Below are 25,099 nucleotides of genomic sequence, written 5' to 3' on the forward strand. Positions count from 1 at the left end.
TGTGCACACACATTAACATAATAGGAATACAGTTACATAACCAAAGCAGATCTATAATTACCAGCCATCTCCAGTGAAGCCAAGAAAACCAGTTAGGCACCCTAGGCATTTGTGAAAATTTGTCTATATGATGGATATTGTCCAACTGTACTTGAACAGTCTGAGAGAAATCAGACAAATTAAAACAGCCCATTCCTGGACACTATTCACATCCCATATGTTCTTTTAACAGTAGATAGTCTGTAGTTGTAAGATTTTGGAGTGCTACAACTTGCACTTCTCCTAATTCTTGGTTGAGTTCCAACAGTATAGATCTAGTCAAATTTGTTGTTTTTACAGTAATGATTTTTAAAGGCACACTAGGTCATTAAAATTAAGCTTAATATTCCTTTCTTTGTTTTAGGGAGCAACATCACATCATTTAGGACAGAATTTTTCAAAAATGTTTGAAATCATTTTTGAAGATCCAAAGACACCAGGAGAGAAGCAGTTTGCCTATCAGAACTCCTGGGGCCTGACAACTCGAACCATTGGTGTCATGACCATGGTTCACGGGGACAACATGGGCTTAGTTTTACCACCCCGTGTGGCCTGTGTGCAGGTGAGGACAGTGTTTCTGTTTATCATTCCTTCTGTGAAATAAAAGCCATACTTACTAAAAGAAATTTGAAAGTGCGATTTTCAGAGTATTATTCAGGTAGATTTTGCTGATATAGAAACAACAAAGTACAATCTAGACCTTAGTATTGTATAACTATGTGTCATTTGTGTTACTGCTCTTAGTACTCTTTCAATTTTTTTTAGCTACTTTGTGTAAAACATTTTTAGAAATCAATTTTTGATTTTTAGTAAGTTAAATGAATTGTAGGTCAAGGGAAAATGCATTTAGCATGGACAGGCAATAGGAGGCTTGTAGCTGGACATTCTGTATAGATTAGAAATCACATTGATCTGTGTAAGGATGTATAGTCGCTAGTATAGGTTTTGTCTCCTGGATGTTATATATTGGCATGACTTCTTTCCAATTTTTGTATGAATTTGTGGTATTGTGCTGGGTTCTAGGTTGTGGTTATTCCTTGTGGCATTACAAATGCACTTTCTGAAGAGGACAGAGATGCTCTGTTTGCAAAATGCAATGATTATCAAAGGCGGTTACTCAGCGTTAATATTCGAGTTAGAGTTGATTTGCGAGACAACTACTCACCGGGTTGGAAGTTCAATCACTGGGAGCTCAAGGTAAATTCTTCAGCATTATCTTTTATTCTCACACTTCTGTTTGGGATTTATATTTTCTTTACTCTATATGCTTTTTCATTTTCTGTATTTTGATAGTAATGAGTTCTTTCCATCTCAGTGTTGAGCATAGGCACAGTTCAAAACCTTGTGATAGTGATATTTAAACTTAGTTTATATATATATTTTTATGTATTTGCTAAACTTAAAACTGTTTTTTGTGGAAGCTAATTTTTATTGTGTTAGAATACAAGTGATCCTGAAGACCTTGTTTATTATTACCAAGCCTCATGGTTGTTATACCGAAATATTTATACTGGAAATTCATATAATAAATAAGTTATTTCAACAGTAAATCCATCAGAATAACAGTGTATGAATCACCTATTTTCAATGTTACAGCTAATCTGTAAAACATCAGAAATTAATTTCATACTTTATTTTTTACACTGCATTGTTTCACAGTAATTTGATTTTTGTACATTCAAAGCTAGTTTAAATTCTGGTTTAATGTCTTTAATACAACTGTCATTTATTGCATGTTGTTATTGATCTATATTCTTAATTCCATTTTTCAGACTTCTTGCCATTTTTTCCTATGCGGAAACAGGGGATCTTATTAGATATAGCAATTAGAAGTTGAGAATTTATAAACTCAAATTACAGAAAAATAGATGAGGAGATGTAGTAAGATTGCATCTCCAAGCTTTCAGACATGTAAGCCCAGCAATGTTAGGATTATTTAATATTAATACATGTAGGGTTCCTAAAGTTGCTAATATATCCCTTTATTTGTTTTAAAAGGCCCCCTAAGCTGGTAACTCTTATGCCCTGAAAAATAGTAATTATATTGATATTGCTTCCCTTTTATGTAATAACTTTTCTTTACACTCTCTCCTACCTTTAATGACTTTAAAGATGAGTATTTTCTCTGTGTAATTTCCCTTTAATGGCAGTCTTTTTTGCTTACTTAGAAATAGCGGTTCTGTGATTCCACTAGGAGCTTGTCTAAAGCCATTTGTACTTGTCTGAGGTACCAAGTGTGGAAGGAGAAACTTAACTCCTTGCTACTTGCTGGACTGAAAGGGGAAAAATGTTGTCCATACTCGCTTCTGTATCCCTCCTCTTCCCCTTTCTCTTGTACCCCACTTCTCCTCCTGGGACTGATTTGACTTTGTCTCTGTCCCTCATCTTTTCAGTACCCTGGGGAACCCATACTGTGTGGGGGAGATATCTTAGTGTGAGTTGGCTCTGCTGCTATTCCCTTGTCTGCAGTTCTCAGGCAAGAAAACAAAACACACCTAAGTTCTAAACTTGATGCCTAAAATTAAAGACTGCTAAGAAAGAGTCCAGTACTGGTAAAAAGTACTGATTACTTTTGAGTGCCATTTTATTTCCATTTAATCCAAGAATTCCTGAGGAAAGAGAACATTTTGGGAGATGTAGGTCTAGATTCATTTGATAGTGATTAATTTTTTGAAGTGTGCGAGTGTGTGTGTATGTGTGTGTGTGTAATGGTCCTATGTATCATGAGACTTACTCAGATTAATAAGGAGTTACATAGTTTGATTGCCAGATTGGAGCCTATAACTCTCCCATAACTCTTCAATCCTCTATCTGTATTATAAAAATAGGGGAAAATAACAGGACTGAATTAACTACTTTTCATTTTACTGTGTTGGTTGATTAAGTAATTTTGTGTTGAAAAAAAACAGTCCTTCATCAGTAAATTCATAACTACTTAGAAAAAAACCACCAACAAAATGTAGGCTTTCTCCATGATTTGGTCTTAGATTGTCTTTCAGTATCTCCCTTTCATATATATATCCTTTTCTCTCTTCTCAGTCTCTGTTTTTCTACCTCTGTGTCTTATACTACTTTTTATACCTGGGTTATAAAAATTTTTTATCATGAATCAGTCATGTATTTATAATAAAGCAAGTATAGTGCAAAAAAGTGATTTTTCCTGCCTGAACCATTTGAAAATAAGATGCTCACCTGATGCCTACATTCTACAAATGTATTCTTACATATAATCACAATATAGTGAACAAAATTAGGATGCTAACACTGACATGACACTGCCATCTACTTCTAAAACCCATTCAGGTTTTGTGAGTCGTTCCACTAGTGTCTTTCATAGCAGAAGGATCTAGGTCAGAGTTGTGTTGCTTATAGTTACCATGTCTCTTTAGTCAGTCTGGAATGGTTCCACAGTTCTTCTTGGATTACGATGATTGCAACAGAGCACCTTTCTTCTTAGCTTTAATTAATATTTTTATGGAACCATAGTTTCTGATATTTTTGAGAGGCTTATGTAATCTGTTAGTATCATCATTTTGATGCTCAAAGTGTCTTCAGTATGACTGGTAGGATCCCTTATAGCTGACTTTTGTGTTTTTTGAGCACCTCCTTGTTTTTGGCATGACTTATCTGTGCTTTCCCTGCCCCAGCCCCGGAATCAGCCATATCTCTAAGAACCCCCGGTTCTGTTCAGTGGAGAAGGGTATATTAGTGCTGGATGTGCTCATTGCTTTTGAGAATCCATGGCTTCCAAGCCTTCCCAGTAGATGGTGCTGTGGAGTACCTTTGATTCCAATCAAACACCAAAGGACTCAGTTTTCTCCTATTCCGTATTTTAACTCCCTTCTCTGACTCCAGTCTGACTCCCTTCTCTAGCTCCACTTATCCTTAATATATTTATTTCTTTGATCAGACCCCATGTATACAACTAACCTCTCACTGCCGTTCCACCCACTCCACTGGGTGATGCCCTCCTCGTGCTACGTAGGCTCTGTCGCAGCATGCCAGGCCCTTCTCGTGCAGAGGCGCCCTCTCACCTTGACCGGCTTTGACACCCTGCTCTGGGCTGCTGCAGCTCGCTCTCTACCAGTACACGATACAGGCCTATTGGATTTAGTTGTCATGTCTTTTTAGTTTCCTGTAATCAGTAGTGGTTCCTCAGCCTTTGTCATTCACAATATTGATGCTTTTGTCATTATAGGTCAGTTATTTTATACAGTATTCTTCAGTTTTGATGAGTTTACTCATTATTATTTGCTCTCTACATAACTTTAATCTTTTCCAGCTGAGGATAGACTCTCTCTTGTGATTTTCTGTATTGACTTTCATTATTTGTGTGCCTGCCTTATTTACCCTACAAAACATGAAGTTCCTTGAGGACAGAATCTCCTTCTCTTATTCATCTTTTAAATTTCATTGTACTTAATACTGTTTTTGACACATGCGTGTATTGGATGAATAAAGGAAAACAATAAAATAGTGTAATATCTAGCATTCAGTAGTTTGTTCCATAGTGTTCAGTTATTTTATAAGTAAGTCTTCTCTAGGAGGTAAATTTCTTTTCTAGAGGAACATTTAAAAATTTTCTTCTGGTTTTGATTTGGGGGATTGCCAATCAGCTAAACTGTATGTAGGGGTCCTAACTCAAATTTAAAAAATCCAATTAATTTTAGAGGATCATTCACTCAAAAATGTTAAAAACCTACTGTTCCTCACTAAGTTCTAGGCCGAAAATTAGGTCTAAAAATTAGTCTCTCTAATCCTTAATCCCCCCATGGAATTACATGCATTCACAAGGATTGAACATTCACAAGCCTTAACCTTGCAGACAGTCCGTAGGGTTCTTTGTGAGAGCCAGCGGCTGCAAGGGACTGGTTCTCACAGTGCAGTCCTATAACGAGCATCCCTTGCAAACTTGTTAGAAGTAAAAATCCTCAGACCTGCTGTCATAAGAAACTCAGTGGGTGGAGCTCAACAACCTGTGCTTTAACAAGCCCTTCAGTGATTCTGAGACATGCTAGAGTATCCAGAGTGAGGGCTTTCCAGCCCCAAAGCATACCATCGTGCTGTGAGTGAGTCACGGGTGTGCCAAGGTCCTTACCAGCGCCTTGAGATGGCTTTAGTTTCAAGAAGGCTTCTCTTTTTTATCCCCGTGTGCCATACAGGTAGAGTTTTTTATGTTGTGCTCTTGCATGAGAAAAGGTAGGAACACTGATCAGAACAACTACCATTTCTTCTTTAAGCACTTTCTTAGCTTAGAACAACTTGTGCAGTACATTTTTTTCTGAGGTTTACACTTTCTTATTGGAATAGGTTTCTGCAGTATCTCAGGAATATTCTGTGCTTTTTGTTGTTGTTTGCTTATGGCATTTTTGTGTGTTTTTTATGATGTATAGTAGATAAAACCATGAAATAAGTCTCCATATTCAATTGGAGACATGCACGTATTTTAACTGCCTTTTTTGTTTTCCAGGGAGTTCCAGTTAGACTTGAAGTTGGGCCACGTGATATGAAGAGCTCTCAGTTCGTAGCTGTCAGACGAGATACTGGAGAAAAGCTGACAGTTGCTGAAAATGAGGGTGAGACTAAACTTCAAGCTATTTTGGAAGACATCCATGTTAACCTTTTTACAAGGTTAGTTCTTTAGAACTGTTATGTCTCATTTTGAAATTTTACTCTGCCTTTGTGTTCTACACTGAAGAGTTACTTGCTTACCCCAACTGGAAGTAATCGCCCCTCTGAACTCGCATGGGTCTGCATTCACCTTTCTTTTCATGCTTTGACTTGTATTACGATTATTTTCCTAACTGCTGTCTGTTCCTTGTTAGGTTTGTAGTGATGGACTGTCCATGGACTAATCTGGTTTAACTCTAGATCCAGGCTTTTAGGCCATACAAAATTTGAGGGATTGAGGCATTGATTCTTACATACGGAAAACACATTAGCAATACAAGGGAAGCTTTCAAACATAACAGCATCTGGTCTGTTCCCCAGAAATGTTTATTTAATTGGTCTAGAGTGGGCCTGGCAACTGGAGCATTAAAGCTCTGTAGGTGATCATGATGTGTAGCCAAGGCTAAGCACTGCTGACTGGGATTGTGGGTGAGGGTAGAGGGGAGCCTCGGGGCTGCCCTGACCTATGGAGAGAGGCCTTTTAGAATCGCACATCTCAAGGCAGAGGCACTAGAAGATTGGTAGCATATGTGTGGCACCTTATTTACTTCCTGCCCACTTGAAGCAAAGAGGGAGGCCCACCACTGCTGGGGATAGAAGCTCAGTTTGGGAGACGGTTGTTTGTACATCTTATTTGTTTGTTTATCTTCTTATACCCTGTGCCTTACCTCATCAGGCCTCCATAAATCTTTTATTTAAGGAGTGACCTAATTTTAGCCTTGGCTTTGGTGCTTACTTACATGTTTTTAAGCAAGTGATTTTTCTTCTTTTGGCTTGCTTGCCCTAAAATGGGAATGATAAGTCTCTTGAGGGGTTACTTCAAAGATATAATTGACCTCCAAATGAGTGATCCTTTTGAAGTTCATCAGACTCAGAACAGGTAATTTTGTCAGAGACGAAAGATTATACAGTTGCCTGCCTGATCGCTGCCGTTCAGCTGGTACATTTAGTGCAGTGGTTCTTTTCCGGGGATTCTCTCCAGAGTCACCTGGAGCTTTGGCCACAGAAACACCTGGGCCTCACACCTGACATTCTGATTCATTAGCCTTCACATAGGCTCTGGTGATCTGTTGTGTTGATATGTTCTTTATATGATTCACATGCACACGCCTGGTTGGAAAACCACAGCTTTAATGGCTAAAAAGTATCCTTTTATGTTAACATTTTTATTCAATAAATGTATGTTAATAATACAAGTTGCGTAAAGTACATTTTCCCATTTTAAGGCCTAAGCCTGAGTAGTGGCATATTCCTTTCTCTGGGTTTCATTAACTTTAACTTAGTCATATGGGCTCATCTCATGAGAAGAAAGTTGGAAGAAGGGGAAAGATTTGGTGACAGCTAGCTGTTGCTGGCACAGAGTTCACATGCTCTTAGCCCTGAGATTCAGAAAAGAAAACTGTGTCTTCCTTAGTCACCTCCCATGAGGCATCTTTATATAATATGTGACTTTGAATATGGAAGAGAATTTTCATTTCTAAAACCTGAGGTTCTTACAGAATGACATGGTATGTAAAGATAGCTTGAACAGTGTGTATTTATGTGTTTTTCTTTCTCAAACCAGTTTCATGCTTTTGTGTTTGATTCTTAGAACAATCCTTTATGGTAGTTAGACTTGCTTCAGTATTTTTCCAGTTTTGCAGAAGGGAAAACTAAGACCAGAGAGGTTTTAAAAAAACCCAGATCCTCATAAGCAGTAAGTGGTATTGTCAGGAATAGAGTGTTGGTCAATAGAGTTTTTTAATGGCAATAACAAAATTATTACCAGTTGAGTGATTGGCAAATTCCCCATTCATTTAATATTAACAATAATGCAGTAATAATCAGTTAACTGAGATTTTTCTGGATGACATCACTAGTGACAAAAATGAGATTCAAACTGAGTTCTCATTTCTAGGTTATTGTCCTATGAACTTTGTGATATAAAGAAAAAGTATGTATTCTTTTCTAATTATTTTTTGATAGGGCTTCTGAAGATCTGAAGACTCACATGGTTGTGGCTAATACAATGGAAGATTTTCAGAAGGTTCTAGATTCTGGAAAGGTAGGAGACTTCTAAAAAACTTTGAATATAAAAATAATTCAGTAAATGTTATTTTAAGACTCAACTTATACATGTTATTAACCTCTTTTTCAAGGCGAGTCACAATAGGATTATTTACTTAGTATTATATACTCTTTTCCACTGGCTTTGCTAATTGGGGCCACCTGCCAGAGTCCCGCTCCACAAGTCCAGAGGTCCCTGAAGGAGGAACAGTGTCGGCGAGTGAGGACACAGACTCTAGCAAAATTGCTAAGCTGGCCTATTTATAGAAATTTCAAGCAACATATAGGGGATTGGTTACATAAAATCATCAAAGAATGTGCCATTAGGTGATTTATGGCATAATCTTGGAATGTTCTCCTGCCTTCCCAACCATGAAAGGTCATTATGGCCTTTCCTCAAGATTTTTTTATTGCTCTAATCTGAGGTTAAATTTCTGCAAGGCAACACAATGTCCTCTGAATGTGTCTTAAAATTTGCTTAACCAGACTCCCACCTAGGCTCTCTTGTGAGGCATGTTTTTCCATAGTTCCCTGAAACCATTTACAGTAGAATGAGCAGCACTTGTTCTGTTCATTTTGAGTCTAACAATACTTACTATTATTTCTATAGTAATGATTCATAAGGGGGCTCTACCAAGATTTTCCCACCTGCTTTCCCGACCCACACCCCATGTTGGTCATCTCTTGTTTCTCCTGGGGGCCAAGTTGGCCAGGGAGTTGTACCGTGAAGTCACCTGAACTTTCTTCTATTTCCCAGCCCAGGGATAATAACCCACTGGCCTGAGGGGAATGTGCAGGGTCACAAGCTGAGTTTTATGATTGCTCTACAGCTCCTAACAGTCCTTTCTCTAGGGGCTTTTTCTGATTCATGAGGGCTGTTCGAATCTAGGGGAATAGCCAAATTAAGCAGTAGAGGAGGTATCAGTAGCCTTCCCTTTGGAGGCCTGCTGTGCAGCACCCATTCATCAGCCTTCTGGGCTGTGTCATCAGGCAGGCAGAGTAGGTTGGCCAGCTTTCCCTAAAGCATTGCAACATATCATTTTGGATAATACTTTGAACTGATTACGTAAAAAGCTTTTTTCACGCTTGATGTGCTGGCTAAAACAACATTCATTCTGTATGACCCTAATGTTTTCATTATTGAAAATTTTAATTTCTTTTTTCCAGCTTGGTGTAAATTCCTAAAATGAGCATTGTTTCAGCTTTAGAAATGTAATGTGCAGATTCCTAAAATGAGGTTAAAAGTGTTTCTTTCAGTTCTCTGACCATACATACTTACCAGACCTTAGTTGATTGAATAATAAGGGGGAAAGTATTGTTCGAGTCTAACCTTGTTTTTCGGAATGAGTACTCTGGCTCCTTAGAACTGCATAGGTCTTTGTAATTAAGTAATTAACACTTCTTCAAGATTTTTTCAGCTTTATGTGTTCTGTGTACATAGATGTTCCTACCCAAAACTTAATTTTCAGAAAGAAGAGGTACTGATTTGCAAAATCATTAATTAATAGAGTGAATCACTTACAAACGTTAGTGTTCTGGTATACATATTTTACGACCAGTGCTCTGTACCCCTGTTATAAATGAGAAAATCATAGGCCAGAGTCTAAATGAATTCCCTCAAGCTATATACTAGAATTTAGATCTCTGTTCTGACAAAGTTTAAAGCACTTACTTTGTATCTTTCTTTCTTTTCTTTTTTTTTAAATTCATTCTGGCAGTATAATACAGGTTTTAATACTATGGTCATAACCTCTTAATGTGTCCCTTATTGCATTATCTGGGAAAATATTAATCTCTCTGGCTCTTATTTTTTACTAATCTGTATACTATCTCAAAACAGATCATTTTACAATCCCCTTCAGATCCATAATTTTTCAATATTTAGCCTTCTCTTCTTGGTTGATTGCCTTAATAATCTTCCACCTTTCTGGTTTCTATCATTGGTCACTTGAGCCAAACTACATACTTCTAATAGAGGGCTAGAGAATGAATAGCCATCTGGTGAAGTGTATATTTTTCCTTTCACTGTAATTTATTTATGATTATTTTATTTTTGTTCCATTAATTTTTGAGTTTTAAAATTCCCTTTATTTTAGAGATACAGTATTCGCTTTTGCAGTGCGATCTATTGACATTGCATAAGAGTTAACCAATAGAGGTCACTATCAGCTGATCCATTGCTTTCAAAGAAATGAATCTCAATGGATGTTAGTGGAATAATGTCTTTTATTGTGACATTAGATAAGCTACTGGAAAGACTTCAACATCTAGTCTAAAGCAGAATATAGTGTTTTAATTTTATGGCCAGAGAGCACATAAAGATCAAAGCAGATTTTGTTGCTTGTGTTCAGGAGTCAGTTCCATACTCCACCTCACCGTCATATAGGTCAGCTTCGATGTGTTGACTGACCAACATTGGTGAGGATATTGTAAATAAAGTTGTATTTACTAGGAGGGGAGGAGGAGAAAGGGATCTTTGGAACCTGATTATATGTAAAAGATTGATTTTTCTATTCTTGTCTGTTGATATAAATGAATATTTTTTTTAATGTCTGATTTATAGGACTTGATTTTAGTAAATTTATCCAAGGTGACGTTATCAATTACATGAAAATAGATGTATTTATATGTAACGTATGTATTTTCACAGTTGGTGTATATTACCAATCTGTTGATCACCTCTCTTTGAAGTAGACATGTCATGAAAAATTTAGAAGTCACAACTGGGAGAAAACTTCATTCTTGTCTGGTCTGACATCCATATTTTACAAAAGAAAACATAGGGCTAGAGATGTTCGAAGAGGCAGTGAATTTCAGAATCAAGATAAAATCCCAGGTCTCCTCATTCTTCCCATTGTTATGTATGGTCTGTGAAAGAAAATTTGAGAGGTGTTCTTTTCTGATACAAAGTGATTTGGCTTTCAGATACCTTTGGACATTAGAAATGATTCACTTACCTATAACATGTTAAAATAGTGTGGCATAAATGAGGTTTACCTGATTGTCAATTATTATTGTAAATAAAGCTTAAAAATGTGTTCACTATTTGTTGTCTCCCCTCTAGCGTCCTGATCACCAGGTAGCTAGGTACAGTGGCTGGAGTCCAGGTTTGAAATGAGGGAGGGAAGTCCAACTGGAGTTTGGACCCAGGTCTGTCCATCCTGTGTTCCTTCCTTTCAGGCACTCTGTTGTAGCCAGTTTAGTTGGACATTTAAGTGTATTGCAAACATGTCCTCATGTTTTATGATTTGTGGGTTTTGGATGTGGGAAGACATTCTCTCCTATTTCTTGCACCTCTAAGTACAAGTCCTCAGCTGATTTGCAAGGTTACTATGGCTGGATAAAGGCTGAGAGATCTAGCCATTTTGTTTGTAAGTTTAATAGAGAACTCAGGTGTTCCTTTTATAGTAAAGAAGGAATTATAAAGACTGAACATTTTTCCTTATTAGATTGCTCAGATTCCATTCTGTGGGGAAATTGACTGTGAAGACTGGATCAAGAAGACCACTGCCAGGTAAGTATAAATAACAGATAAAACTTGTGAGGTATGGCAATGAAAAAGAATAGTAATATACAGCATAAATAAATGGAATTCTTACTCGTTTTTAATTTCAGGGATCAAGATCTTGAACCTGGTGCTCCATCCATGGGAGCTAAAAGCCTTTGCATCCCCTTCAAACCGCTCTGTGAGCTGCAGCCTGGAGCCAGATGCATCTGTGGCAAGAACCCTGCCAAGTACTATACCTTGTTTGGTCGTAGTTACTAAGAGATAAAACAAAACACCTATGTCCAACCCTATTCACTTTTTAAAAAATTGGTATCAATATCTTCCCAGACATAGACAGTTTTATGATTTTTAAAAAATAAAAGTTATAAAGGGAGGTCACATGATACAAACACATATTCTTATGTCTAAATTAACAGTGGAAAAAAGACTTTTCTGTAAGCAACCCCTGTAATAAATATCATGAACTAATACTAACACTGTTTTGTGTATTTGTTTCTAAACTTATGTACTACAAGGAAATTTTTAATGAAGAGATGAAGATAACTGAAATGTAGTAACTATTTTGATCTAAATATCCCTCATGTTCAGACTTTGAGTCACCAATTATCTCATTTTTTTTATACTCAAGTACTTTATTTCCTTAACTTGTACTGAATCTAAAATTGCCCTGAATCTTCCTGTTGAAAAACAAGATCACAAATGGACCAAAGGAAAAAAAAAAAAAACACCCTCTTTCCCTTGAGCTTCTCTCTCCCTCTCATTATGACTAGTCACTGTGGGATCTTCAGAAGACAAGTCATCATTTCTGAAAGATTGGTCGGACCTCCTCTCTTCTACTTCCTGTTTTGTACTTTTCCTCACCCTCCTGCCCCCACCCCACCAATTGTCACTGAGATCACAAATGCCACTTCACACCAAAGCTCACTTCTAAGTTTCTCATTTTACCACGTTACAGTGCTTCATTTTTGCTGCTATAGAAATTTTCTTTTTACCGAAATTACTCCTATGAGTTGCCCTCCTACCTCTCTTGCTTTTTTTCTTACTTTTGTGTCTTTCGCTGGCTTTCTTCCTTGGCCTGCTGCTTAGGCATTAAGGGAACTAAAGTTCCATAGTTGGCCATTTCCTGCTACCTAATCAGCCTCATCTAATCCCGTGGTGTCAGGGAACATTAGTGTGATGACAGTGCCAGTGCTTCCGTCTCTCAGTCTGTGCTCTAGACCTCTATTCCAGTTGCATACTGAATTCTCTTGAGGGTTCCAGCATTTCAGGTCATCCTATCCCAAAACCTTACCTCACTTGCCACTCCCAAATCTCCTATGGTATTTCCTGCCTGGAAGAGTATCATTACCAATATGCCCCGTAACCTAAACCAGAGACCTGAGAGTCATCTAGGCATTCACTCCAACAACACCATCTTCCATACTCATTTGGCCAGCAGAACATACTGCCATTAGCTCTTGTCCCTTGGTTCTCCCCTTTCACAGACCTCAAGATTGCGTTCATGCCCATTACCTCTCATGTTCATCACTACAATGGCTACAGCTTCATCTCCAGGCTAGGCTCCCTATTTCCACACATCTTTTTTCCTAAAGTACTATTTATTAAGGTATTTTTATCCGCCTTAAAATCCTTTTGTAGCTCACTGTCACTATCAGGATGAAATTTAAACCCTTTAGCCTAGTCTGGTTCAGCCTAACTGTCCAGTCTCCTCTTCAGCCAATCAGGCAGAGTCCTTTGCAACCTAACCATTTGGAGTTTCCTGTAAGTAACATGCTGTTTTCCATCTCTGTCTCTGTGCATTTGTCTGGAATGCCTTTAACTCCTCATTTCTAGTCTACTTTGTAAATCTCTTTACTTCAGGGCCCTGTTCCAATATGCTTTTTCACTTGATAGTGATAAATACACAAATAAAGGGAAAAGCCTTCACAAAGAACTTTAATGTTGAGCTGGGCTTTGAAGGATGAATAGAATTTTAATACACAGAACAGGAGTGACATTCCAGGCAGAGGGAACAGTATATGCCAAGCCATGAAAGTATATGCTATGTGTGAGAACTCAGCAGAACTCTTTTGTCACATACAAGCAAATAGAGCATGCTTTTAAGGTGGATGTTTTGAGTATGTGTAACCATATGTAATAAAATTAGTGTGTAATCGTTTAGGTACTCAAAACATCCTTCCTGAAAGCATGCTATAATAAGTTATAGCTTAATGTGAATATCTGAGACAAATTTTTTACTCAGAATCATAATTTATTGATCTATTATAAATTACAGTAAATTATGATATAATACTGATCTTTACTGCCATTCAGAATTTTTTTCTTGTTTTTCTACCCTTAGTGGCTGTGTAAACTGCCTATTTCTTTCATTTTCAAGTGGTGAGAAGTCTAATACCTAATTCATAAGGTTACTGTACCTCATATAAAGTACTTAGAACAGCCAAAGTAATCTTGAGAAAGAACAAAGGTGGGAGGATTGTGCTCCCTGATCTCGACCTATACTACAGAGCTGCAGTAATCAAAACAGTATGGTTCAGGCATAAGAGCAAATACATAAATCAGTGGAACAGAAGAGAGCCCAGAAATTCACCCACATCTATATGGTCAGTTAATATATGACAAAGGGGGCAATAATGTACAGTGGGAAAAAGTCTCTTCATTAAATGGTGTTGGGGACTCTGGACAGCTACATGCAAAAGAATAAAACTGGATTGCTGCTCCTATACCATACACAAAAATAAAGTCAAAGTGGATTAAAGACCAAAATATAAAACCTAAAACTAAAACTTCTAGAGAAAGGCAAGTACACTCTTGAACAAAGGGGTTAGTAATTTTTTTTCTGGACCTGTCTCTCCAGGCAAAAGAAACAAAAGCAAAAATAAGCAAGTAGGACTACATCAAACTATAAATTTTAAAATATTGAAATTCTACCAACCAATTTTTCAGACCACAAAGGTATAAAACTAGAAATAAATTCTACAAAGAAAACAAAAAGTCTCACAAACACATGGAGGCTTAACAACATGCTCCTAAATAATCAATGGATCAACGAACAAATTAAAATAGAGATCAAGGAATATATAGAAACAAATGACAAAAACAACACAAAGCCCCAACTTCTGTGGGACGCAGTGAAAGCAGTCTTAAGAGGAAAGTATATAGTGATCCAGGCACACTTGAAGAAGGAAGAACAATCCCAAATGAATAGTCTAACATCACAATTATCGAAATTGGAAAAAGAAGAACGAAAGAGGCCTAAAGTCAGCAGAAGGAGGGACATAATAAAGATCAGAGGAGAAATAAACAAAATTGAGAACAATAAAATAGCAAAAATCAATGAAACCAAGAGCTGGTTCTTTGAGAAAATAAACAAAATAGATAAGCCTCTAGCCAAACTTACTAAGAGAAAAAGAGAATCAACACAAATCAACAGAATCAGAAATGAGAACGGAAAACTCACGACAGACTCCACAGAAATACAAAGAATTATTAAAGACTACTGTGAAAACCTATATGCCAACAAGCTGGAAAACCTAGAAGAAATGGACAACTTCCTATAAAAATACAACCTTCCAAGACTGACCAAGTAAGAAACACAAAAGTTAAACAAACCAATTACAAGGAAAGAAATTGAAACGGTAATCAAAAACTACCCAAGAACCAAACCCCCAGGCAAGATGGATTTACCTCAGAATTTTATCAGACACACAGAGAAGACATAATACCAATTCTTGTTAAAGTTTTCCAAAAAATAGAAGAGAAGGGAGTACTCCCAAACTCCTTTTATGAAGCCAACATCACCCTAATACCAAAACCAGGCAAAGACCCCACCAAAAAAGAAAATTACAGACCAATATCCCTGATGAATGTAGATGCAAAAAATACTCAATAAAATATTAGCAAACTGAATTCAAAAGTATATCAAAAGGATCATACACCATGACCAAGTGGGATTCATCCCAGGGATGCAAGGATGGTACAACATTCAAAAATCCATCAACATCATCCACCACATCAACAAAAAGAAAGACAAAAACCACATGATCATCTCCATAGATGCTGAAAAAGCATTTGACAAAATTCAACATCCATTCATGATAAAAACTCTCAGCAAAATGGGAATAGAGGGCAAGTACCTCAACATAATAAAGGCCATATATGATAAACCCACAGCCAACATTATACTGAACAGCAAGAAGCTGAAAGCTTTTCCTCTGAGATCGGGAACTAGACAGGGATGCCCACCCTCTCCACTACTATTTAACATAGTACTGGAGGTCCTAGCCACAGCAATCAGACAAAACAAAGAAATACAAGGAATCCAGATTGGTAAAGAAGAAGTTAAACTGTCACTATTTGCAGATGACATGATATTGTACATAAAAAAAACCCTGAAGACTCCACCCCAAAACTACTAGAACTGATATCGGAATACAGCAAAGTTGCAGGATACAAAATTAACACACACAAATCTGTAGCTTTCCTATACACTAACAATGAAGCAATAGAAAGAGAAATCAGGAAAACAATTCCATTCACAATTGCATCAAAAAGAATGAAATACCTAGGAATAAATCTAACCAAAGAAGTGAAAGACCTATACTCTGAAAACTACAAGTCACTCTTAAGAGAAATTAAGGGGGACACTAACAAATGGAAACTCATCCCATGCTCAGGGCTAGGAAGAATTAATATAATCAAAATGGCCATCCTGCCCAAAGCAATATACAGATTTGATGCAATCCCTATCAAATTACCAGCAACATTCTTCAATGAACTGGAACAAATAATTCAAAAATTCATATGGAAACACCAAAGACCCCAAATAGCCAAAGCAATCCTGAGAAAGAAGAATAAAGTAGGGGGAATCTCACTCCCCAACTTCAAGCACTTCTATAAAGCCATAGTAATCAAGACAATTTGGTACTGGCACAAGAACAGAGCTCCAGACCAGTGGAACACTAGAGACTCCAGACGTTAGCCCAAACATATATGGTCAATTAATATTTGATAAAGTAGCCATGGACATAGAATGGCAAAATGACAGTCTCTTCAACAGATGGTGCTGGCAAAACTGGACAGCTACATGTAGGAGAATGAAACTGGACCATTGTCTAAACCCATATACAAAGGTAAACTAGAAATGGATCAAAGACCTGAATGTAAGTCATGAAACCATTAAACTCCTGGAAAAAAACATAGGCAAAAAACTCTTAGACATAAACATGAGTGACCTCTTCTTGAACATATCTCCCCAGGCAAGGAAAACAACAGCAAAAATGAACAAGTGGGACTATGTTAAGCTGAAAAGCTTCTGTACAGCAAAAGACACCATCAATAGAACAAAAAGGAACCCTACAGTGTGGGAGAATATATTTGTAAATGACAGATCCGATAAAGGCTTGATGTTCAAAATATATAAAGAGCTCACATGCCTCAACAAACAAAAAACAAATAACTCAATTAAAAAATAGGCAGAGGAACTGAACAGACAGTTCTCCAAAAAAGAAATACAGATGGCCAACAGACACATGAAAAGATGCTCCACATCGCTAATTATCAGAGAAATGCAAATTAAGACTACAATGAGGTATCACCTCACTCCAGTAAGGATGGCTGCCATCCAAAAGACAAACAACAACAAATGTTGGCGAGGCTGTGGAGAAAGGGGAACCCTCCTACACTGCTGGTGGGAATGTAAATTAGTTAAACCATTGTGGAAAGCAGTATAGAGGTTCATCAAAATGCTCAAAGCAGACTTACCATTTGACCCAGGAATTCCACTCCTAGGAATTTACCCTAAGAACGCAGCAATCAAGTTTGAGAAAGAGAGATGCACCCCTATGTTTATCACAGCACTATTTACAATAGCCAAGAATTGGAAGCAACCTAAATGTGCACCGGTAGATGAATGGATAAAGAAGATGTGGTACATATACACAATGGAATACTACTCAGCCATAAGAAGAGGGCAAATCCTACCATTTGCAGCAACATGGATGGAGCTGGGGGGTATTATGCTCAGTGAAATAGAAATACCAAATGATTTCACTCATCTTTGGAGTATAAGAACAAAGGAAAAACTGAAGGAATAAAACAGCAGCGGAATCACAGAACCCAAGAATGGACTAACAGCTTTTCTTCCTTCCTAATTACAACCCTTAAATAGAATTCGTGCCTCATATCGAACTTACCGAGTATCATAATTCTTCCAAGTGGTAAAGATACCTCAAGACAAATACTGGGCATAAAAGCCACAGGGCATAAATCTGCAAAGAAGTAAAACGCTAACCTTTTCAAACAATATTACCTCTCTCTCACTTACCAACTTTACATTTCCCTGTATGGCCCTGGAAGATGACTGGTTAGCCAGAGACGGGTAAGATTCCTCAAGGGAGGAACAACCTAAGACAGGCACAGTCGCATGGGGGCCATCAGTTGAGAAATTGGGGATCAACAGAGGTGAGGCTTAGAACCTCACCCCCCCTGTTTTGAGAGAAATCTTCTGCACCCGTGGTTGTTTTCTACCTTTATCTTGTTTCTAAACTATGTTTTCTACCTTTATCTTGCATCTACCTACCACTTCAGCATTTTATTTAAAATAATAATAATAATAAGGGAGAAATGTGGAATTCACATATAAATCAAGTATAAAAATCAAATGAATATTCGTATTTGACCTGATTGTTTATAGTTCATAATGCCTGATCAAAACAGAAAGTTTCTGTGATGACTGGCCTTGCACTGTTCACCATGTAAGAACTTATTCACTATGTAAGAACTTGTTCACCATGTAAGAACTTGTTCGTTATTCTTCAGAAGATTGGAGACTGACGAGAATTAGGCTTGGGGAGGATTAATGATTGTGCATTGAGCATTGAGTCCCCTATACAGAATTTTATTGTTGTTAACAACCATTTGATCAATAAATATGAGAGATGCCCTCTCAAAAAAAAAAAAACTATAAATTTTCTGCACAGCAAAGGAAACACTCAACAAAACAAAAAAAGGCAATCTATTGTGTGGGAGAATATATTTGCAAATGATAGATGCAATAAGGGGCTAATATCCAAAATGTATTAAGAACTATACAACTCAACATGAAAAAAAGTCTTATTTAAAAATGGACAGAAGATCTGAATAGACATTTTCCCAAAGGAGACATCCAAAGGGCCAACAGGCACGTGGAAAGTTGCTCTCAACATCACTAATCATCAGGGAAATGCAAATCAAAACCACAGTGAGGTATCACCTCACACCAGGCAGAATGGCTGATATGTGAGACAAATAACACATGTTGGCGAGGATGTGGAGAAAGGGGAATGTCTGTGCCCTGCTGGTGGGAATGTAAAGTGGTCTAGCCATTATGGAAAGCAATATGGGGGTTTCTCAAAAAACTAAGAAATATTATATGACCCACCAGTTCCACTTAAAACAATCACTAATTCGAAGATATGCATTCCTGTGTTCATCGCAGCATTGTTTGTAATAGTCAAAATACAGAAGCAATCTAAATATCTATTGATGATGAATGGATAAAGAGGTACATACATACAATAATAAAATATACTACTCAGCCTTAAGAAATGAAGTCTTGTAACAACTTAGATGGACGTTGATGGTGGTATGCTGAGTGTAATAAGGCAGACAAACAAATACCATGTGATTATATGTGGAATCTAAAAGACAAGTAGACCAGACCAGTGGTTGCCATAGAGAAGGGCATCGTGGGAATGGGTGAAATAAATGAAAGGTATAAAAGTTAGAATGTTTGATTAATCCTGAGTTGTGTAATGGTTACATGAGTGCATGTACTGTTAAAATTCATTGAGCTGTACAGTAACATATATATATTTTATAGTATGTATCTCAATCATTAGCCCTTTAAAAAAATTAAAAACATTTCATATTAAAATTAAGTACTTAGAACATGCCTAGCACATACTCAAGTAATAAATAATGGCTAATGGTAGTTATGACAGTGATGCACGGTCAACTGGAAGTTGCTCCCAATACACAGCTCTAGGTAACAACAGTTACTTTAGCTTCGAATTTTCTTCCTGCAAACTAACATAAATGGGTTTTTTTTTGAAGCAGAGTAAAAGTTTTATTTAAAGTTACTTAATTAAAGAGAGAAAAAGTGTGGGTGACCTCAGGGAGGAGAAGTGCCCTTAAAGGTTTCAGTTTTATTTAAAGAGAGAAAGTGTACACTCAGAGAAACGGCAGTGTGGGCTAACCTCCTAAAAGAAGTGTGCTGAAAAGTTGAGAAGTTTGAGGCTGAGACAGGGACCATGGGCTTAGAATAGGGTGAGAAAAAAGCAAGGCAGGATATTTACAGTCATGCAAGGAAGGCCCCCTGCTGAACATTAAGCTCTAGAGTCATTCTTCAGAGAGATTGATGCCGGGGTTCTTATTCATATAGCCGAAGAATGAGCTTCACAAACACTCAAGGTAGGAGAGCAAGGTTCAGGCTTTTATTTAGAGATAAAGTAAAAGGACAGGGCTCCTGGCTCATACCAGGAGGGACAACAGAGCCCCATACATGGTTTAAAGGACAGTTTTTAGCCAGTCCATGACAGGCTGAGAAGTAGACCAGAGTTGTTAACCACACTTTCTTGGGTTAGCCCTGGCCATTTTGGAGGAGGTAGTCATTTCTGATGCAAAGACAAATCCCCAGGCTATTTTTTGAAGCTTCAGATGAGTAGAACTAATCGCAGCAAAGCTTGAAGTTTGCTGCATTAAAGAAATTCATTATTTAAAGGAACTCTACAGTAAGTATGTATGTTAAGGAAGGGATCCATCACCCAAAATCTACATGTGGTAAACTGGCTTTTGTCTTAAGGTTCAGCTAAAATAACAAAATTTTCAAACATCTCAAAAATGGCAGTGTATCTCAAGGGGGTGTATAAACCTGAATCCAAACAGTATCCTTTAAGAAGTGATCGAGATGACAAACCATTAACTAGATACATGACAAAAGTGATTGTACACCTTGTGTGCATTGCAGCAAAAAAGAAAACAGGTCAAGGTATATTTGCTACTGGTACTACTCACTGGGACTACTAGTTTATATTACATGTTAGCAATTCCCAGTTCATCCATGACAGTGTGTTTAAAATAGTTTTAATTATGTCACTGTACCACAGGAAGCCTATGAGAATTGGACGAGAACAGTGACTCATTTGGCCTGCTAGTGGAGAGGCTTTGAGTCTTGAAATCATTGGCAGTAGAACACTCCATAAAACATGCAGAGAAGGTGTTTTGACTGGCGAGTCTGGACATATCAACCCACTTATATATGATAAATACTAGTCATCTGTCATAACTATGGTGTTCAGTAGCATCAAAAGTTTGGGAGGCAGCTACCATTACCTGTTACTTTTAAATGTATCTTTTGCCCTTGTCACTTTTACAACACTAGAAAAAGTTAGCCACTATTTAAATAAATGAGTGCCTGCTCTGTGCAAAGCCCCAGAGCACATGGCAGTGAGTAAAACCAAACATGATTTTTCCTCTTCCTGTCTTTCTTGGCTTGAAGTTCTTAGATAGAAAATCAGACAATCAAGTGGACAAGGAGATGGAGCCATGAACTGGGGCTGAGCACAGTTAGCAGGAGGCCTTTGCCTTGGCCTTCCTCACTGAGACACAGTGGGATCTTCCCTGCCAGCAGCAGCACACTGAGAGCTATCCTGCACTTGAGATAATAGCAGAAAAATAAATCAGCCTTCTCCTGCCACACCATCACGCTTAAAACAACAGACACATTTCCGTAGCTCAGTAGAAAATGTTAAATCAGTGTCTTTGTTCAACTTAAGTGGAAGATTTAAGAATTTGGAAAATCAGTAGTACCAAAATGATATAAAATGATTTTATTAAGTCTCATCTAATAGGGATATTTCAAAATACACTCTAAGTGTGTCACCAGAACCAAATTTTGTAATTAAGAGTTAGCTATTGAATGAGTGAGGGTCTGGGAAATAAATGCGGGCTGGTGACAATACTAACATCGCTATTACTTCACAAACGGTTAAGTACATAATTGTACTCTTCCCTCTCATTCCCTCATTCGCTCTCCTGGACAATCATTTCATACCTTTTATCCTTGCATTTTCAGTACTTCCTTTCTGACCTTCAGCTGATCATCTTTATTTCTATTTTTCTAAACACATAGAGACAGTAAGAACAGACCCACCACAGCCCCCACCCCACACCTCACCTGCTCGTGAGCCCTTATACCCCCTCTCCCATCTGGAACGGACTGTCCCTGCGAAGGTCACCCCTCCGCTTGTCCTCTCCTGCCTGCGCTCCGGCAGTTCTCCCCTTTGTCTCACCGAATTTTCTTTTTCTGCTGGGTCTTCCCATCTGCTTACAAACATGCGGTTACCTTCCCCAACCTAAGTTACCCTTTCTGGACTCCGTATCCTTTTTGTTTAAAGGAAAACTCACAGAAGGACTGTGTGACTTGCCATCTCTTGAACCCACTTCTTCTTTGCCCTCTTGTTGAGGCCACCAGGGGCCTCCATAACTTTCAGTCCAGTTGTCACGTGTGGTCCTCATTTTGCTTGGCCCCTGGGATCTGACCCAGCGGGTGCTCCGCCCTCTTTGAAGTGCATTCTTCTGGCCTTCAGAATACTGTACTTGACCTTTTGTCTCTCTGGTTTTTCCCTTCTCATCCCTTTGTATTTTCTCCTCTTTTCTATTTTCTTTCATTTCCTTGGTGACCTCATGAGTATTATGGCTTTTAATACTGTATGTTGTCAACTCTCAACTTCATATACCCCTAGTCCATCTTCCAGACTCTTATTCAACTGTCTCCTTAGCATTTCAACTTGGATGTCTAATTGATCTGCCACACACTTCACAACATCCTCACCCCATGCTTCCCTGGCTCCTGCAGCTGCCATCTTTGTCTTAACTTCATCTCAGTTGCAGTGTCATTTGTCCTGGCCAAAACCTTATGTCACCCTGACCGTTCTCTTTCTCTCATACCTCACATCCAATTGCTCTGCAACTTCTGTTGACTTGAACTTCAAAATATATACTGGATGTACTCATGGGTGTATGACCTGTGCTGTCTCACAGGGTCCTGTGCTTTTCTGTTGCTGTCTTGAAATTCTTAACAATGAAAATAAATTAATAGTAATAAAGTAGCATAGAATTGATCATCTTAACCACTTTTAAGAGTGCACTTCTGTTTTAAGTATATTTACATTGCTGGGCAACCAGCCACCATGACTTTTTCATCTTAAAACATTGAAACTATACACATTAAACAGTGACTCCTTCATGTCCCCTTCCCCTCTGACCCTAATACACTGACTTTGACTAAAACTCGGCAATTTAAATGTAGCTTGAATGATTTCCTTAGTATCTTGTAAATAATCTCCAGTTCAGTTGATGTTCCAACAGTGAGACTTCTCCTATAACCAGACTGTGAAAATTACTGTACTAAGACATCTTTTTCTTCCGTTCATGCAACAAATACTAAGTTCCTCACATGACAGACACTGTTCTAGATTCTGGGGAAACGGCAGTACATAAAACTCCCTGCCCTTATGAAGCTGACATTCTAGTCAGGGGCAGGGAGAATGAAGATAATAAGACATCATAAAACATACTTAGTGTCAGATGGTGATAAGAATGATGGAGACAAATGGAGCAGAGAAGAGGGATACAATGTCGGCATGGAGGTGGTACTGTAATTAATGTGATCAGGAAAGAATTTACTGAGATGTTCTTTGAGGAGAGATCTGAAGAAGACAAGAAACGGAGCTGTGAAGACATCTGAAAGATCTTCCTAGGCAGAGGGAGCCGTGAGGATGGGAAGTTCAAGGAGCACGAGGAGATCTCAGCATGGTTGGAGAGGAGTGACTGAGGGAGAGAGAGGATATGAAGTCAGAGGTGGTGGGGAGGGCAGGCCGCTCATGTGGAGTCCTGAGACCGAGTATGGAGAAGAACAGCAGTATCTTTTTAAAGAACCAGATCTAGTGTTGAGATTATATGAAAGCAGAGAGATACCAGTTGGGAGGCTACTGCAGTAATCCAAACAAAAAATATGGTGACTTAGATCAGGTGGGAGGTGGGAACATCCAGGCGGACCTGGGTACATAATTCATGGGGTCTGGTACAAAATGAAAGTGCAGGACCCCTTGTTCAAAAAATTGTTCAGAATTGTTAAATGGCATAGTCACTGTGGAAAATAGTATGGTGGTTCCTCCAAAAAATAAAAATAGAGTTGCTATATGATCCAGTACTCCTTTGGGGTATATATCCTTGAGAATTGAGAGCAGAGTCTCAAGCATTTGTTGTTCTTAGTCTTTTTGGTGCTGACCATCCCTACTGGTATGAGGTGATATCTCATTGTGGTTTTAATTTCTATTTTCCTGATGATTAGTGATGTGGAACATCTTTTCATGTGTCTGTTGGCCATCTGAATTTCTTCTTTGGAGAACTGTCTCTTCATATCCTCTGCCCATTTGCTAATAGGGTTATTTGCTTTTTGGGTGTTAAAGCGTGTAAATTTTTGTATATTTTGGATGTTAACCCCTTGTCTGATATGTCATTTACAAATATATTCTCCCATACTGTAGGATGCCTTTTTGTTTTCTTGACAGTGTCCTTTGCCGTACAAAAACTTTTTAGTTTGATGTAGTCCCATGAGTTCATTTTTGCTTTTGTTTCCCTTGCTCAAGGAGATGGGTTCAGGAAGAAGTTGCTTATGCTTATATTCAGGAGATGTTTGCCTATGTTGTCTTCTAAGAGTTTTATGGTTTCATGACTTACATTCAAGTCTTTAATTCATTTCGAGTTTACTTTTGTGCATAGGGTTAAACAATAATCCAATTTCATTCTCTTGCATGTAGCTGTCCAGTTTTGCCAATACCAGATGTTGAAGAGGCTGTCATTTCCCCATTGTATGTTCATGGCTCCTTTATCATATATTAATTGACCGTATATGGTTGAGTTTATATCAGGGCTGTCTAGTCTGTTCCATTGGTCTATGGGTCTATTCTTATGCCAGTACCAAATTGTCTTGATTCCTGTGGCTTTGTAGTAGAGCTTGAAGTTGGGGAGCGTGATTCCCCCCTCTTTAATCTTCCTTCTCAGGATTGCTTAGGCTATTTGAGGTCTTTTGTGGTTCCATGTGAATTTTAGAACCATTTTCTCTAGTTTGTTGAAGAATGTTGTTGGTATTTTGATAGGAATTGCATTGAATCTGTAGATTGTTTTAGGCAGGATGGCCATTTTGACAATATTAATTCTTTCTATGCATGTGCATGGGGTGTTTCCATTTATTGGTATCTTCTTTAATTTCTCTCATGAGTGTCTTGTAGTTTTCAGAGTATAGGTCTTTCTCTTCCTTGGTTAGGTTTACTCCTAGGTATTTTATTCTTTTCAATGCAATTGTGAATGGAATTGTTTTCCTGATTTCTCTCTCTGCCAGTTCATTGTTAGTGTATAGAAATGCCACAAATTTCTGTGTATTAATTTTGTATCCTGCAATTTTGCTGAATTCAGATATTAGATCTAGTAGTTTTGGAGTGGATTATTTATGGTTTTTTTATGTACAATATCATGTCATCTGCAAACAGGGACATTTTAACTTCTTCCTTGCCAATCTTGATGCCTTTCATTTCTTTGTGTTGTCTAATTGCCATGGCTAGGACCTCCAGTATGATGTTGAATAGAAGTGGGGAGAGTGGGCATCCTTGTCTTGTTCCCAGTCTTAAAGGAAAAGCTTTCAGCTTCTTGCTGTTACGTATAATGTTGGCTGTGGGTTTGTCATATATGCCCTTTATTATGTTGAGGTACTTGCCCTCTATACCCATAGAACCT

The 25,099-nt window shown here is 37.9% G+C and overlaps 1 protein-coding gene across 5 annotated transcripts in view; it reads left to right on the forward strand.

Annotated features, from left to right (window-relative positions):
- The window catches only part of LOC108387119 (bifunctional glutamate/proline--tRNA ligase), a 74,109-nt gene extending 62,372 nt beyond the window's left edge, over window positions 1–11,737 (forward strand). For 3 of the 5 annotated variants that reach the window (XM_073221393.1, XM_073221394.1, XM_073221396.1), the window contains 6 exons: window positions 404–601; window positions 1,063–1,236; window positions 5,510–5,670; window positions 7,675–7,753; window positions 11,205–11,269; window positions 11,371–11,737. In XM_073221393.1, coding sequence (XP_073077494.1) covers window positions 404–601; window positions 1,063–1,236; window positions 5,510–5,670; window positions 7,675–7,753; window positions 11,205–11,269; window positions 11,371–11,521 — 828 coding nt within the window. In that variant the 3' untranslated portion in view covers window positions 11,522–11,737. Of the gene's footprint in view, window positions 1–403; window positions 602–1,062; window positions 1,237–5,509; window positions 5,671–7,674; window positions 7,754–11,204; window positions 11,270–11,370 lie in introns of those variants that run through there. The other 2 variants (XM_073221395.1, XR_012124936.1) reach the window with 2 other exon arrangements.
- The last annotated feature ends 13,362 nt before the right edge of the window (window positions 11,738–25,099 follow it).

This window comes from Manis javanica, chromosome 14, assembly GCF_040802235.1.
Source record: "Manis javanica isolate MJ-LG chromosome 14, MJ_LKY, whole genome shotgun sequence".
NCBI classification, from domain to species: domain Eukaryota; kingdom Metazoa; phylum Chordata; class Mammalia; order Pholidota; family Manidae; genus Manis; species Manis javanica.